This window comes from Haliotis rufescens, unplaced genomic scaffold, assembly GCF_023055435.1.
Source record: "Haliotis rufescens isolate VD_foot unplaced genomic scaffold, xgHalRufe1.0.p SCAF_19, whole genome shotgun sequence".
In the NCBI taxonomy this organism is placed as follows: domain Eukaryota; kingdom Metazoa; phylum Mollusca; class Gastropoda; order Lepetellida; family Haliotidae; genus Haliotis; species Haliotis rufescens.
Window position 1 is genome coordinate 2,351,348 of NW_025963879.1, and position 19,128 is coordinate 2,370,475.

At 37.8% G+C, this 19,128-nt stretch overlaps 1 protein-coding gene across 5 annotated transcripts in view; it reads right to left on the reverse strand.

Annotated features, from left to right (window-relative positions):
• Positions 1 to 4,004: 4,004 nt before the first annotated feature.
• The window catches only part of LOC124113041, a 122,270-nt gene continuing 107,146 nt past the window's right edge, over positions 4,005 to 19,128 (reverse strand). For 4 of the 5 annotated variants that reach the window (XM_048398797.1, XM_048398796.1, XM_048398794.1 and 1 more), the window contains one exon: positions 4,005 to 13,193. In XM_048398797.1, the coding sequence (XP_048254754.1) occupies positions 13,048 to 13,193 (146 nt within the window). In that variant the 3' untranslated portion in view covers positions 4,005 to 13,047. The remainder of the gene's footprint in view (positions 13,194 to 19,128) is intronic. The other variant, XM_048398798.1, reaches the window with a different exon arrangement.

The window sequence follows — 19,128 nt, forward strand, 5'->3', positions numbered from 1 at the left end:
CGATGTCAAAAGGTCGGGTACTGTCTGACGATGCTGGATGTATGCAAATGGTGGCACGGCTAGCTTAATTAACCCTCTTGGTAAAGCCGCGATCTGTTATGGCCCTTTTAATAGCCACGGGTCCGCGCAAATTTATTGCCAACCATAAGATATACACTTTATCACCAGCAATCAATTCATAAGCGTATACATAACGGCCTTAAGTGGGGGGTGTCGCTGTACACGGTCGGAATGAGGTAATTTCGATGAGTTCTTTATGGTCGCTTATGAGAAGGAGCAAACAGACCGTGCTTTCAAAATGTTGGCTTTATGAACAGAAAACAACGCCGGGACCATGTCCCCGTGGTATGCATAATCAGAAAAGGGTGTAACTATTTCATCGTCCGTATTGACTTGTCTTGAGCTTATTCGTTAGGCTTGACTAGTCCCTGTTGTTTTATTTCTAAGTATCCGTGAACACAGTTTGTTTTGTCTTAGTATAAGCATCTGAAACAGGAAAGGCAAGCTGCTTGTCTCTGAACCATGTGCACTTCTCGGGGATAATGTATGACGTACTGAGTAGATAGCTATCGTTATAAACAACCATATATTCACCACACCCTCAAGATGCTATAATCACCGCTTTGAAAGGAAACGGAAAATAAATCAATGGTGTTCAAATTAAGTGCGCTAAGTGCACAACAAAAACATCACAATTGAAAATAAAATTATTTCTTGAGGTAATTGTTTCAAATTTAATTTCATAAAAAAATACGTTGATAATTCATTCATTTGGTTATCCTTTCTTTCGTTAATTTTTTTAGCTGAGGACCATAAATAAGAACACATTTCTTTATGTTTATATTTTTTTTACGATTTTTTTCCATGGCCCATCGAAACCTCATCTCAAAACAAAAGGCCTAATTCCAAACTGTATTTATAGCTTTCAGGCGGATACTATACCTTTCTTGCTGAGACGTCATAAGGTCATATCATTGTGTAGTAAATGAGGATTTCATATCAGGCAATTTGTCCCAGACATATTTGCAAGGAACATTCAACGTGCATTCAAACATAGAATAACAAATGAGAACACGAGCGGGAACAATGACTAAACCAAGAGGGAATTAATCAAAATTGTGTTGGAACCCTGAACACAAAATTGTCTGTGATAAAATCAGCAAAGCCTTTGCCATTAAGATAAAATAGAAATCTTCAATTCGCTACCAATACACGCTATTTTAATCATCAGCATCTTCATTCAACCTGTAATGAGATGACTATAGAAATGTTAAAAAGTGATATGACACAATTTAAAAAGAACTGTCTACACAACTGGAAACTCCTTCTCGAGTTTCTCGAGTGTCCAGAGTGACATGTCCAGACACTTTGTATTGGCAGGAAGGTAGGTTCAAAATGACAGGAGTTGGGGAGGGGCTTGGCCAGGGGAGGGTTGTGGGTAGGGAGGGTTGTAGAGGGACGAGGGGGAAAGGTTGAGAAGGGTAGTCTACTCATCAAATGTTACCAACGTTAATTCTGACAAAAGATTGAGAGTGTCTGATCACTAGTGACAAGCTTCTTTCATATGAGTAGGGAATCCCATGTTAAAACATTCCTATATATATCGTAACAACGTCGAGTTGATAAAGACGTAGTCATTAGCCAATTGGTCTTGTGTGCTCCTGAGGTATTTGGTTCTCACTTGTTCATTAATCAACATTTCGTCAACACATTCTTGGTACAGATTAGGCTGAATGGCCGCATTAGGGTGACGGTTTTCACTAATGTTTCCAGACGGATGCCGGAAGGTGGGATGAGCTGCATCGAGCAAACCCTCTCTCTCCCTTCCTCTGCTTTTCATTCGGGATTAATACCAGTCTACACACTTGTACTACATAAATGGTAATTTTAGGTGTTTTGGCATATCTCAGCGTCTGAAAGTTAGTTAGAAAATGATTGCTAAGAGCCGAGGCGAGAAATCCAAGATTTACCACTACTATCGAGGCGTTAAGAATATTGGAGGAGATTCTTAATTAGAAGATGAATAGTCATCTTAACAAATTCCTAATTTGTTTGGAAGAAAACCAACCATTTCTGTATTGAAATGTGGAATAAATATTACCGCCTGAAGGGAAAAGGGTTCAGAGTTTGGCGATATTGAGAAAGGACAGACATACACTCACTCAACCAACATGTGTCGCTGTTGCGTAGTCTAAGCATTCATGCAATACAGCAATGACCAATGACGTTCGCTCGCAGAGCTTGTATAGTTTGGAAAACTTTGAAACTTATAAACCTTGGATCATATTATTTCTCTCACCAAAACTCGTGTTTGAACTGTGAATCTATAGGGAGAATGTGTCAGCAAGAGTCGTGTTGCTTCTCATGATGGTGTCCAGTGTATAATTCCTGAAAAAACGTCTACTTCTGTTCCTTTTAAGTTATCGATTTTACGAAATTCCCCGAATGCATGAATGGCAGAGAACGGTCACGTCTGACTGGTGACACAATAATACTGAATATATGGTACGGTTAGTTGTTGATATTTTAAAAGAAGATTTGTCATTGCCATTAAACTGCGGCGAACACCTTTACTACAGGTCACATACGGACAGTTCTGAATAATGGTCACATGATAGTGAAAATGTGTATGGAAATACCTCTATCATAGTCCTGGAAGTCAAAATATATTTAGGTCATAAAAGACGAATACTGACATTCATAAAAAAAACCTCAAATATAGATGAGATCTTCATGACACACTTGCAGATTCTCTATAAATGATATATTGGATACGAAAAGAATAAGATGAAAAATGTTTCAAAACATATTGATACTAAATCCATAAAAAGATACGTGAAATGAATAGTCACAAAGATGCATAATAACTGGACACAACACAGTACTGGTTTGGTTGGTATAGCTTGTCGTTCAGTCCCTGTTGTACTATATTATAAACTTAGCCCTAAAACAACAAATATCATTGACATTAAAAGTAGACCAATGAGCGAACCTACGGATAACTATTGAATCACTTATCCCATTTCAGAAAAGATCCATATGATGCCTCCACGTTTCTTTTGCTGTTGTGGTGACACAGAGCTAACCTATCCACTGATGGCTGGAACAGTGACTGGTTCCGATGGCTGCGTCTAGCCTATTTAGATTGTTCAAAGTTGTATGATCAACAGTCAGTATGATCTGTCTGGAGAAGCAAATGAGTCACTTAACACCACCGGACATTCCTGCGGACAGCTCTGAAAACCGAAATTATTTTAAACAAAGAAGTTAATCTGTCGACTAAATATTAGGCTTAGTATCATGTTCGCATCATGTTAGAAAATGCCTCGAATGTGTCATATCAAATGATCTAACATAGGTTTTATTGAAGTGAACAGTATTGGAAGGACTAGCTATATCATAAGGGAGTGTGTCTTCCGCATATTTCCAGTAGCTTTGTAAAGAATAATAATGGAAGTCTTGATTAGTATTGCGGACATACTCCAACACTAGGATCAATGGATGAACAACCTTAATATTAGCACCCTTTCCGAGTTATTTTTTAATTCATGTCATAAAAAAACATGTGTAGATGGGCCCAGCATAATACAAACATTCCTATGCACCCAAAGGCATATCCTTAAATAAACATTAACTTCATTGATAAAACTATTTTCAGATGACTTGAAAAAAAAGTTTTTTTTGAGTAAGTGAATGAGTTTAGTTTAACCCCACTTCGAACAATATTTCAGTTATATCAGGGCATGTCAGCTTGATGTGGGAGGAAAGCCCGAATGATGCTTGTTCTGACAAACACAGAAACATAAAGAGGGCGAACCTCGGATTTGAACCAATGATCATAGGATTCTGGCACACCTAAGGGATGCAACTCTGCATAGCGAATGTCCTGGCCACCCTGGACCCTGGCTTTCTTGCCCAGTGATATATGACATATATGACATATATGACATCCAAAGACACCTTCAACTTGAAGTTTTAAGTGACCTGATAAAAAAACAAACACATTCTTTGATTGGTGGTACCATCATTTTTTATTGGCACAAGTAACAAACTAATAAGAAGCAGTGAAAACATCCGAATTAAGCAGAAAAATAGATTTTGTCTTGGAGATTCACAAAACATAACATAATATCCAACAGTGAATAACAGCAAAGACAACACAGTGAGAAGACTAGTCTGATGTGAGGCTAAATGCACACAAATGTACATATAATATATATATATATATCATAAAAAGCAGAAGTATCACATTGGCTAGTGAGATCGCAATGCACACAACACTGCTGTATCATAGCGACAGTGGCAAAACATTTAAACTTAACAGATACACTCCGTCAAATGACAGTAAAATCAATATGAAACAATTCATCTCAAGGTGATAGATGATTCCTCTCTTGAAGTTACTCTGGTAAATCCATATATAAAATAGGAAGTTATTCAGACAAACGTTTTTTTAAATTTTAAATCAGTTATGATTTTGTTAATTCAAAACTTTCCTAAATGTTCATTTAGTTATTTTTAAAAAATCAATAAAAATATTGAAGGTCATTTGTTAAATTCTAGTTTTGACTTGGATGAATAAACTTATAAATTTAAACTAAAAAGATCATACTCAAATCCAAAGTCTATTTTAAATGTAATGGTAACAGTTCCAAGAATACATGTATTTCAGTTTTGACTCATCTCAGCTCAGGAAGCTATCAGTGTTATTATTTGATTTGCTCAGAAAACATATGAAAACATTCCTGTTTTCACCACCAGTCTACAAAAACAGAAGGATGTGATATCTGTGCCTACATGTAGAAAGTGTCAAGAATGTCACGTGCCCTATGCCCTACAACTAGCACCTCAGGTAAATGATTCCTAGGAAAATAATGAATACACCTTGCTCCAAATACAGGTAGGTATACAAAAATACAAAGCTATAAATCTTACTCTATCTAGCAATGACAGTTGATAGAATAGAAATAATAGCAGGTAGTTACATACTGGACATTGTGAAAGAGGAATCCATTTCTAACCTACATTTGAACTTGAGCTCATCCATTTTTATGGAGTGAAAATCCTGCCTTGAAATGTAGGAGAATATAACAGACAGCAGCTGGTCAAATTAGTAAGCAAGTTGTGGAAATGTTTAATTCCTAACATCAAGGTGGTTCTAGCTATAAAGTGTGACAAGTTGACAACATAGACTGTCCATATTGCTTCAAGATAACCACACAGTAAATCCTATAAAGTCTTGGTGGAATGCAGTGAAAGCTGTAACTTAGTAATATGTGTCCAAAACTAAGTATGCAAATAATAAAAACAAACTTGTTGAAAGAAAGTGAACAAATGTATACAAATTAAAGTCAATTTAAGAAAACACATAGCATTTTGAGAGTACAGGAAAATAATTATGAAATAAAAATGATATTTTTGGGCAATTAATATATGTGTCTGTATATTGTTGGGCACTGCTATATGTATTAATTTATTGTTAGGCAAGAAATATGTGTTGTGTATTGTTGGGCAAATAAGTGTTTGTTGACTGTTGGACAAGTAATATACCTGTTTGTTTATTGTTGAGCATTTATATATGTGTTTGTCTATTTTGGGCAAGTAATATGTCTTTGTTTATTTTAATTGTCTAAATGAATATATATAATGTTTAAGCATGTCACATTTTCATAATATTGATTTTCATAATAACCTCAAGTTTATGACTTATAATTGTCATTGTGTACTGATAATACAACATTTACATACCCTAGTCATTTAGCAAGACACAGGACTCCGTTAACTTTGATGGAGATGCAAGTAATCTACATATCACAGCCATGCCAATTTTTCAAAATACAAGAAACTTACTTTTCTATAATCATTTGCAGTTTTTCCTTAGGATAAAAGAGATTGTAAATCCATGTAAAAAACACCATCACTGAAGTTTTCAAAAATATTTACAGGAAAAAGTTCAAGACTGATATTTTTAGGTGGACTGGTCCTAGCAACATGAGAGGAGGATACACAGTGCCCATGTTGACTGTGATCCTAATGCTGCTGAGTGACAGAGCACAGACCTAGGGATGTTATACAGCACAGGCAGGGAGTATCACATGGCACAGTTTGTCATTACTCTGTATCATTCAAGTCAATTGAACAGGCCTAAAAAAGTCATGCCAGCCATTCACAGGGAAAATCTACAGAAGCAAAGCTACATAAATTAGATAATTTGTTGAATTTGTTGAGGAAAGTGTGTCATGGCCTAGGGTTAGTTACACAATATATATGGAATGTGCATTTTAACACAGAAGAAAAGTTATGATCATATATATAATATACTTGCAGTATGAGTATTGATACTGGAGTTACAGTATTAGCAACATATTGCAGATAACCATGTTCTATAAGCATACTGGGTGTAGTTCATATGTGTTATTTAGCAGCACATGCATATGTATTGGTTCCATCAAATGGTTTGTTGAGAACACCGCTGCAGGACAAACTAGCCATGGTCAATAGGAACAAACCACACAGTAAGAAGTAGTAAACCATCTACAGTTTCTAACACATGCATTTCAGCTTATTATTTCACATTATTTATACACTACTATAACTTTAAAAGTACATACACAACTAAAGCCAGAGGAAAACAATGCAATGTCCTACTGTTGAATAACTGGAAAAAAAATATCTGACATTACTCAAAACTTAAGATATAAACTCAAGAAAAGTCAGAATATTTCAGATGTGATGATCACCACATGAATCTTTCCTTATTCTAGCTTTAATACTTTAAGATTGAACATACAAGATTACAACCATGGACTCAGTAGCTCACCTTCATTGAATCAGCACAAATAATGTCTTATTAATTTACCAACTGGGATGAATCATGCTCAAGAAAATGAACCAAACCACTGGAAGTCTATCCAGTTGGATAACTGATTTGTACAAACACAGGTATATGAAACAGTTACCAAAAACGTTTACCAATATCTAAGGGTGTTTTGAAATAGTTACGCCATAAATAGCTCAATGAGCTAGTCTTTTAAACTTAGCTAATCAGAACACAGACATCTTCACTCGGAAAGTTTAAATAAAGATACTTAACAGTTGTATGCTTTTAAAATTGTGTTTGTCTTTGCCAGTTTGGTAGACATGACATTACTGCCCTTGTTTTATTGATGCACATGTAACTTTCAACTGTTCCATCGTGGCAACCAGTAAGAAAGTTCATTGTCATTTTTGACATGTTATTAGTCAATCCAGACTTCAACAGGTCACAAGAGTCTATGGAAAAATCCGCTTCACATCCTGATTCAATAATGTTCAGTCAAATCACAGATCTGATAACCAAGACAGAATTTAATGAATCAGCTTAATCAATAATATAGGTATCTTGATCCAACATAATCATTTCAACGGCTTACAGCTTCACATATAAACGTTGCATATATCAGATTTTGATTATAATCTTGATTAGGATTCATTTAACAACCTGCAGCTATGAAGTATGCATACCTGACTTGAAGATAGGATCATGCTTACTCTGATGTATTATGTCCCTCATGAGCAATATTGGGTATCAGGATATCTATACCCAAAGAGAAACACATATTCATCAATACACAAACCTTTAAGCCAGTAGAGAAGAATGTCATCTAATCTGCACCTATTTGAGAACTAATACATATGCATCTGCAAATACACAAAGTAGTTATAAGAAGCGAGCACATTTATACCGGGCAGATTATTGTGGAGAACATGATAAACAAAATGGTTGTCTCTTCCAAAGAGTGCTCATTGCATGTCATGATCATCAGTGGATTCAGATTATCAGAACTATCGAACACTCCTGTATGAACATTTTACACATAGCGGAAAGAATACAGAGACATAGTGAACAATATATATAACATACACTATAAAACACCATATTTCAGCATGAATGTAGGCACATATATGTAGGCATATATATGTAAAGACAATACATTAATAAATGCATAAATTACACAGGACACCATTATATGCATGAACACTTGAGTTCAAATCCAAGGGATATGTTTATTTATGATTACTATTCCACTAACTTAATGTTATATAGTGTTATTCTATATTAAGTGTATTTCTAGATGAATTACGTTTTTGCGTTAAACTATCTAGAAATATAACTTATATGATCTAAATATTAGTCCATTAAGGGACCAGTTCAAAAGTTTGATGTCAGATAAAAATCTTAAATCCATAAGCTTAGGGGTGGGGGGTTAATGGCCCTGCAAGTTTTAAATATGACAAAATCAACTTACCTGATTTCTCTTGGTCTCATATGGGAACTACACTAAACCAATCTTATTTTCCTCCATATGCTGTTAGGAGTTGTCATAAATACAGGCAGTCTTCCACTAGGTAGAGTTTTATTGTGGCCAGCAATAGTGGTAAGTCCATCCAGTGCAGTGTGTAATACAGAATGGCAGATTTAATCTATATGGTGTATGCGCCAAAACTTACAGAATTATATCTTTTTATCTGAAATCAAACTTTTGAACTGGTCCCTAATATTTACTGTTTCATATCTTAGCTCTGAAAATGTAAAAAAATATCCATAAAAGATAATAATGATAATAATTGTATAAAAAGTCCTTTTGAATCATTATTGATGAAGGCATAAACACCCACATTCCAAGTAAATGCCAAAAAGGTATAAAACCAAACACTTTTTGGCATAAAACAAAGCATTTCAAACACTTGCTGTTCTTTAAATAGAAAGGATAGGATTACAGATCTTGAATATGGTTTATAACTACTTCAAATAACAACATAAAAAATAACACAGCTTACCGGTAATTTTGATTGCAAGAGTAAGTACAGACCCTGTCTAACAAATCTAACATTACAATAGAAACTGAGGGGGTAAGGTATCGGATCTATTTAGTAAACTGTGGTATCAACATTGCATGTATCAGTGATGTTACAAAGGTTCCTGTGTGTCAGCTGGCATCATAGTGATGACACTCAAGATGTACCATGGACAAAGATCAGCCACAAACTGTCACTCATCAGTTTCCAGCATTTCCTCACGAGGGGTTGTTGTGACACGATAATGCACCATGAATCATTCTTTGGTTTTCAAACATATTGAAGTACTACATATGAGTGACCTTAATTGTGATGTCCAAAATTATTACACATAGTTGGCCAAAATACAACAAAACATATTCATTCACGTATGTATGTGAAGCAAGGAAACAATTCCTTTGCATGGCACCTAACACATTTAAGGCTCAAACATATGCTGTGGTTCTGATTACCCATCTTGTGCATTCAACATTTTAGAAAACCTTTCAATTAAATATATGAATGATGGATCCAATTGCTGAAAATAGTGTCTTTCTGGATTAACATTTAAAGACGATGTTGTTGACTCATGAGTTAGGTAACAGGAATCACCACCTAGTGTTTTTGCCTGACTTCTACACACATGAAAGACAAGGTACACCGAGAAGTATGTACATACAGCTAGAACAATCATACCCTGTGTGACAGAAATTTCCAGTTCTGGTGTGTCATATGACACTCACATGACTTCATGTGCAGTCACATGACCTGTGAGTTCAACTGTCTGAAGTCCAATAGAGAAACACAGAAATGTTTTGATGTTCCAGCATTACATCACATGATGGCCCTGTGATGCCTGAAATTAGACCACAAGCAGACACAGAAAACCACAACTATCATGATCCTGGTAGTCCTGTGACATTGATAGCACTGTGATCTGGACATTAAGTTGGTTCCTTGGCAAATGGCAGTGCATCTCTATTCCATCGACATGTGGTATATCATGAGACTGCCACTTGATACATGGTGGCATCATCTAATGCTCAACAATCATCAAACTGATCATATTTCACACCAATACATTCACAATCCAATCAACACAAAATGACCACCAACAAATGTATAATAAAAAGTTCTAGGTGAGTCACATGGCTGTCACGTGACCATCACATAACATACTGATCTTACATCAACCACCTGTAATGTCACACCGGGGCTCTCATTTCAAGAAACAGAAGAGATTATACACATTAGGAATAAGATATACCACTTATTCACTAACCCAAGACATTGTGCTCAAGCTATTTAGGCACACATACTTCTTTAAGAAGATGGATGTTTTGCATTCTTCAAAATTTCAGTTGAGGTAAAAATGGCTAGAAACAGAAACATGTCTGGCATGCTTCCAATACCTCAATGTTGGTTCATTAAATTAGAGGCTTTGTCATATCAATTTGAACACAATTCAAGACAAAAAATGGATTGCTGTTCACCTTCAAGACTTAAGTTGGTGTACAAGTGGCAATTAAGAAAAGGATGTTTTTTTATCTTGAAGATTTCAGTGGCAAGTAAGAATGGATGTCTGTTTATCTTGAGTGCAGTGGGTGTACATGCAGGTGGCAAGAAAGAATGGATGTCTGTTTATCTTGAGTGCAGTGGGTGTACAGGTGGCAAGTAAGAATGGATGTCTGTTTATCTTGAGTGCAGTGGGTGTACAGGTGGCAAGTAAGAATGGATGTCTGTTTATCTTGAGTGCAGTGGGTGTACAGGTGGCAAGTAAGAATGGATGTCTGTTTATCTTGAGTGCAGTGGGTGTACAGGTGGCAAGTAAGAATGGATGTCTGTTTATCTTGAGTGCAGTGGGTGTACAGGTGGCAAGTAAGAATGGATGTCTGGTTGGCTTTAAGGCTTCAAAAAGGGTACATTGCAGAGGGAGAAATGGGATGTCTGGTCAGACCTAATAAATACTTGTCTACAATGTCATAGTTGAAGAAACCAACAATCGATATCATACAATTTCCAACATTGTGAGTACTGGGAAACACGTTTGCTACCAGGAAACTAAACCCAGGCTTATAGTGTATAGGTCAACATGCTTGCCACCATTAAATTAAATCTTGGCCTATAGTGTACAGGGCAACACGTTTTGTTTTGTTTGTTGTTTAACGCCGCACTCAGCAACATTCCAGCTACATGACGGGACTCTGTAAATAATCAAGTCTGAACCAGACAAACCAGTGTCTGACTTCATGAGCATCGATCCATACAATTGGGAAACAATGAGCCTGACCACCTGATGCTGTTTAGTTTCCTCTTATATCAAGCATGGTTTCCTGAAGACCTATTCTACCCGGGTCTTCAACATGCTTGCCACCAGGAAATTAAACCCTGGCCAAGAGTATATAGGCCAACATGCTTGCCACCAGGAAATTAAACCTTGGCTAAGAGTATATAGGGCAACACACTTGCCACCAGGAAATTAAACCCTGGCTTAGAGTATATAGGGCAACATGCTTGCCACCAGGAAATTAAACCTTGGCCTATATTGTACAGGGCAACACGCTTGCCACCAGGAAATTAAACCCTGGCCAAGAGTATACAGGGCAACATGCTTGACACCAGGAAATTAAACCCTGGCCAAGAGTATACAGGGCAACATGCTTGCCCCCAGGAAATGAAACCTTGGCCTATAGTTTACTGGGCAGCACACTTGCTACCAGGAAATTAAACCCTGGCCAAGAGTATACAGGGCAACATGCTTGCCACCAGGAAATTAAACCCTGGCTTAGAGTATACAGGGAAACATGCTTGCCACCAGGAAATTAAACCTTGGCCAAGAGTATACAGGGCAACACACTTGCCACCAGGAAATTAAACCTTGGTCAAGAGTATACAGGGCAACATGCTAGCCAACAGGAAATTAAACCCTGGCCAAGAGTATACTGGGAAACATGCTTGCCACCAGGAAATTAAACCCTGGCCAAGAGTATATAGGGCAACATGCTTGCCAACAGGAAATTAAACCTTGGCCAAGAGTATACAGGGCAACATGCTTGCCACCAGGAAATTAAACCGTGGCCAAGAGTATACAGGGAAACATGCTTGCCACCAGGAAATTAAACCCTGGCCAAGAGTATATAGGGCAACATGCTTGCCAACAGGAAATTAAACCTTGGCCAAGAGTATACAGGGCAACATGCTTGCCACCAGGAAATTAAACCCTGGTCAAGAGTATACAGGGCAACACACTTGCCACCAGGAAATTAAACCTTGGCCTATAGTGTACTGGGCAGCACACTTGCTACCAGGAAATTAAACCTTGGCCTATATTGTACAGGGCAACATGCTTGCCAGCAGGAAATTAAACCCTGGCCAAGAGTATATAGGGCAACATGCTTGCCACCAGGAAATTAAACCCTGGCCAAGAGTATATAGGGCAACATGCTTGCCACCAGGAAATTAAACCTTGGCCAAGAGTATACAGGGCAACACACTTGCCACCAGGAAATTAAACCTTGGCCTATAGTGTACTGGGCAGCACACTTGCTACCAGGAAATTAAACCTTGGCCTATATTGTACAGGGCAACATGCTTGCCACCTGGAAATAAAACCCTGGCCTAGAGTATATAGGGCAACATACTCACTACCAGGAAATTAAACCTTGGCCTATAGTGTATAGGGAAACATGCTTGCCACCAGGAAATTAAACCCTGGCCTAGAGTATACAGGGCAACACACTCGCTACCAGGAAATAAAACCCTGGCCTAGAGTATACAGGGCAACTTGCTTGCCACCAGGAAACTAAACCCTGGCCTATATGGCAGCTAAGCAAACTTGGGCAAGTCCACACTACAGTGGTAATTCACAATAACCCACAGGTGCATCTTTTCACAATCTTATAAAGGAAATGCTTACCCAATAGGTTTATAATGTCTTGGGTCAGTCTGTTTCATCTTGAATGGTGGCTGTAAATGAACAATCTAACCAGCATAGCCACTCACTGTTTGCTGTATATTTCCCTGCTGTCGACATGTATGTTTCCCACTTACAGTCAGCTGCAGGTTAAGGGATGTAACAGAGAGAACATTTGTCTATGTCATAATCTGACAAATCTACTTAGTTGGGTATTCACAACCAGGATGATATCCCCAGTCAGAGACTCCAGTCTCCCTCTCTGTGATCAAGGACAGCCACGTCTGTGCAGGAATCAGCTGACAGCATAAACAGAATTAGGTGATGCCAGACTTGTCTGTTTCGTCATCTGACAAAGCTGACATTAGGACACATTTATTAATTAACAGTTTGTACAAATGTGGATTTTTCCATTCCTGGGAATCAGTCATTTTCCCAGGGACTTTCTTGTTCAAGTCCAATCCTGAAAACAAAAAGAAAGTGAATGAGTCTGATGTTATCTGTGCTAATGTTCTACAGCTTATGATAACTGTGTCCCTGACAAGCGAGCCAAGTAACAGTGCAAGCGGTTTACTGTCTGCACATAGAGATGTGTCTACTGTCTGTACATAGAGATGTGTCTACTGTCTGTACATAGAGATGTGTCTACTGTCTGTACATAGAGATGTGTCTACATTCTGTACATAGAGATGTGTCTACTGTCTGTACATACAGATGTGTCTACTGTCTGCACATAGAGATGTGTCTACTGTCTGCACAGAGAGATGTGTCTACTGTCTGTACATAGAGATGTGTCTAGTGTCAGTACATAGAGATGTGTCTACTGTCTGCACATAGAGATGTGTCTACTGTCTGTACATAGAGATGTGTCTACTGTCTGTACATAGAGATGTGTCTACAGTCTGTACATAGAGATGTGTCTACAGTGTGTACATAGAGATGTGTCTACTGTCTGTACATAGAGATGTGTCTAGTGTCTGTACATAGAGATGTGTCTACTGTCTGTACATAGAGATGTGTCTACTGTCTGTACATAGAGATGTGTCTAGTGTCTGTGCATAGAGATGTGTCTAGTGTCTGTACATTAGAGATGTGTCTAGTGTCTGTACATAGAGATGTGTCTAGTGTCTGTACATAGAGGTGTGTCTAGTGTCTGCACATAGAGATGTGTCTAGTGTCTGTACATAGAGATGTGTCTACTGTCTGTACATAGAGATGTGTCTACATTCTGTACATAGAGATGTGTCTACTGTCTGTACATACAGATGTGTCTACTGTCTGCACATAGAGATGTGTCTACTGTCTGCACAGAGAGATGTGTCTACTGTCTGTACATAGAGATGTGTCTAGTGTCAGTACATAGAGATGTGTCTACTGTCTGCACATAGAGATGTGTCTACTGTCTGTACATAGAGATGTGTCTACTGTCTGTACATAGAGATGTGTCTACAGTCTGTACATAGAGATGTGTCTACAGTGTGTACATAGAGATGTGTCTACTGTCTGTACATAGAGATGTGTCTAGTGTCTGTACATAGAGATGTGTCTACTGTCTGTACATAGAGATGTGTCTACTGTCTGTACATAGAGATGTGTCTAGTGTCTGTGCATAGAGATGTGTCTAGTGTCTGTACATTAGAGATGTGTCTAGTGTCTGTACATAGAGATGTGTCTAGTGTCTGTACATAGAGGTGTGTCTAGTGTCTGCACATAGAGATGTGTCTAGTGTCTGTACATAGAGATGTGTCTACAGTCTGTACATAGAGATGTGTCTACAGTCTGTACATAGAGATGTGTCTACAGTCTGTACATAGAGATGTGTCTAGTGTCTGTACATAGAGGTTTGTCTACAGTCTGTACATAGAGATGTGTCTAGTGTCTGTACATAGAGATGTGTGTACAGTCTGCACATAGAGATGTGTCTACTGTCTGTACATAGAGATGTGTGTACAGTCTGTACATAGAGATGTGTCTAGTGTCTGTACATAGAGATGTGTCTACTGTCTGTACATAGAGGTGTGTCTACAGTCTGTACATAGAGGTGAATCTAGAGTGTACATAGAGATGTGTCTACTGTCTGTACATAGAGATGTGTCCACTGTCTGTACATAGAGATGTGTCTACAGTCTGTACATAGAGATGTGTCTACTGTCTGTACATAGAGATGTGTCTAGTGTCTGTACACAGAGATGTGTCTACTGCCTGTACATAGAGATGTGTCTAGTGTCTGCACATAGAGATGTGTCTACTGTCTGCACATAGAGATGTGTCTACTGTCTGCACATAGAGATGTGTCTACTGTCTGCACATAAATATGTGTCTACTGTCTGTACATAGAGGTGTTGTCTACAGTCTGTACATAGAGATGTGTCTAATGTCAGTACATAGAGATGTGTCTAGTGTCTGTACATAGAGATGTGTCTACAGTCTGTACATAGAGATGTGTCTACTGTCTGTACATAGAGGTGTTGTCTACAGTCTGTACATAGAGATGTGTCTAGTGTCAGTACATAGAGATGTGTCTAGTGTCTGTACATAGAGATGTGTCTACTGTCTGTACATAGAGATATGTCTACTGTCTGTACATAGAGATGTGTCTACTGTCTGTACATACAGATCTGTCTAGTGTCTGTACATAGAGATGTGTCTAGTGTCTGTACATAGAGATGTGTCTACAGTCTGTACATAGAGATGTGTCTACTGTCTGTACATAGAGATGTGTCTACAGTCTGTACATAGAGATGTGTCTAGTGTCTGTACATAGAGATGTGTCTAGTGTCTGTACATAGAGATGTGTCTACTGTCTGCACATAGAGATGTGTCTACTGTCTGCACATAGAGATGTGTCTACTGTCTGTACATAGAGATGTGTCTACTGTCTGTACATACAGATGTGTCTAGTGTCTGTACATAGAGATGTGTCTACAGTCTGTACATAGAGATGTGTCTACAGTCTGTACATAGAGATGTGTCTACAGTCTGTACGTAGAGATGTGTCTACAGTCTGTACATAGAGATGTGTCTACTGTCTGTACATAGAGATGTGTCTAGTGTCTGTACATAGAGATGTGTCTACTGTCTGTACATAGAGGTGTGTCTACTGTCTCTACATATAGATGTGTCTACTGTCTGCACATAGAGATGTGGTAAATGAGAGTTATTCTTTAGCATGATCCATGTAGCCATACTGGATATCTAATGAAAGTATTGTGTATACAGTTGAAACAATACTTCACAGTACTCTGATGGAAGAGCTAATCCAATAAGCCTGGTGCCTTGTTGAAGTTGGCATTATATAATTCCTGCTGAAGAAGTGACCAACAAGCGCAGAAACAATACCTCTACAACCTACATATTCAACAAGCAGAGACAAGGTACAGCAAGACTATACCTCACTGTAAGACATATTAAGCTAAAACTATTGAGTGCATAAAAAAACTGCCAGACGTAGATGTTGTTAACACTGACAAATGTGAAACACACACTATGGAGACAAATGTTTTTAATCTTGTCTTCCTAATCAAAGAACAGAACTGGAAGGTGAACTTTGATTGTTTTTAGATTCATTGCAAATGTTCACAGAACAGTAATCTCGGTGGAATTAAATTGAGACTTCACTGCGATTACTCTTTCAAAACCTCACACACTTTCCGACATTTCAATTTAAAACTTATGATCCAATTTTAATTGTGCAGCACAGATAGAAATTTGCATAGTAATTGGATGTTGTTTATGTAAAATGTATCGCCAAATTTGATAAATCAAATCTAACAGACAGAAACAAATGAGAAATATGTAATTGTTAAACAGACATTTCAATTTCAATCAACAAGGGAATGGCCTCAAAGAAAAACGAATTTACGACAAACGTTTTCCATTGATACAAAATCTGTGATATTCAATTTCTAGTCCCCTTTGAAACAACAGTATAACTGAATTTCAGGAAGGTTATAATTATTCATGCATATTTGCATGACATCACCGGGAAAATTCACAACAAAAATGAAAAGAATCATTGCTCATTTGCATAATTTGCAAATTTAAAATCGTCAGCAGGGTCTCTGTGGAAATGGTGAAAGCGCCTTGCGTTAATGACCAACGGGGAAATGTACGCTACATTAGACGTAGGTCGTACAAACACATTAGAGCCCTCAAAAACCAAAGCGTTAGGTCTCGTAAATGAAGAAACAGTTGATCATTGTAAAAAATTAATCTTCATCCCCTCTTCGAACCAGCTGTTTTTAGCTGCCTGGTGCAAATAATGGTTCGACAGATACCGGGAGCTCAGATGGGCACACAAAAATTCATTTGGTAGACTGACATTTTTCCAATTTCAATTTACACCTAATTAACCTGCCCAACGCGCTAAGTATGCATCCGTCACCGAGCTCGTTAATTAACAGAGGTGCGAGAGTGTTCTCTGCAATAATCTGTCAGGAGAAATATTCACCCCGCATTGATTTTCACCACAGAGATTGAAAATTTTCAGGCAATTAGCCCCACTTTAATTGTCTCTACGTCTCCAGCTTAATTTTCGTAAGTGTGAAAAGCCTTTAGATGCCCAGTGTTCACTGTTATAAATGATTCACATGCCACTGGCTGACAGATATGGAGCACATTTGCCAAAATCTCATCATTTCAAACATTTTACCCCAAGAAGCGACAAAAACTGTGATCTAAACAAATGAATTTCTAAAAGTTCATGCAGGGAGTTTTTAAATTCAGAAATCATCCAGTGACATTTCGATGTGTAACCGATCCAACATCAAACGTTGGCGAGAGATTTCTACACCTAGCTACAGCCATCGCATCCTTCCACGACATAATAATTTGCCCATGTGCATGCTGCAGACCTGATGGAGGGACAACTGCACACCAAAACAACAGGATGTGTTAGAATGCCTCAGCCAAATGATGTTAATTATTTTCGTGTGATTAATGATGCTTCTCTACACAAAGGAAGTCAGCATAAACAGTCCTTAGTTCAAATGAGGATCTTGTGGGGGTGGACTGGTACATACATATACATTTGTGTAGAGAAGCACCACTGTTTCTCCTCCTCGCAAACCATTTCCTGTTATGTAACAATCTCAAATACAGACAGACTTTCAACACATGGGGTGCCAAAATTATCATTAATTTCCCAGCCCAAGAATAGCTTGGAGATATTGTACAATCTAACATGACAGTTGCCTGTAAATAGTTTACTGTGGAAGCTGTCTAAGATGCTTCTTCAGAATCCCATGAAATGATATGAAAAACTACAAGGAATTAATATTTTAAATGCTTTCTCTTTTAAATGAACTTGAAATATTGCAGACTAATAATTGGCACTTTTCCATTACCTTTATCAGCACTTGAAGTGGCTTGCGATAACCACCAACAGGTCTGGTGCCTATATCATTAACCTCAATGCGAAGCATAGATTGTGCTAAGTTCGTGGAGCTCACCTGCATTGATAACAAATCCTCCTCAACAGGCAAAGGTAACTTGCTGTGTTTGGTGACGAGTTTGGACATAGCTGAATCCAATTTTTACATATGTATGTTTTCTACCTAGCAGGGTCTGTCTGAAGAAAAGTTTTCTTCATTGATCTGTAAGGATTTATGTGGTAGTGGTGTGCTTTTACAATGTAGATATGTGTTACTGTTGAAAAAGATATCAACTGATTCTCAAATAAAATCATTGTATATGATAGCTGGTCTACATTCAACAGAAATTTTCAAGACTACATTGATGTCAATATGCTGCAGTTGTGTATGAAAATGGTACTTTGAGACATTTCATCTATACATCAATATGTACATATTTATTAATGACAGGCCTACTTTGAATTATCTGATATGCAATATTCCAGCAGTATGATGATAAGCCTGTGAAGAATCAAGTCGGACCAGACAATCCAAGGACTGATATTGTGAGAACAATCCATGCCGTGGGAGTATGATGACATGCCATCAACCAAGTCACTAAGTCTAACCAACCGATCCATTAACTTGCTTCTTACAACCAGTATAGATTGCTGGGGACCAATTCTCCCCAGAATCCCAGTTGGACAAAGTGGTTAACAATTTCTTCATAAAAACATATATAAATGGCATCAAAGTAATGTTTGTGCTAACATGATACAAATAATGTGTTCTTTTTTTTATTTTCAATTCTTCAAGTAATGCCAGTCAGCATACGTAAGCATTTCACTCATCTTGTTCATATAAATGACTTTAGAATCTTCAATTATATATGGCCAGCATTTTCCCAGTGCACTTAGATTTATAACACTCAATAATTAATAATCCTTTGATCTTCTAGAGGGTCTGTAATTTGCCTTGACATCAAAAACGTTGGTGAGGAGTAATCCTCTGAACTGACTCCTACATAAAGTTCCGGAATGGACTAGC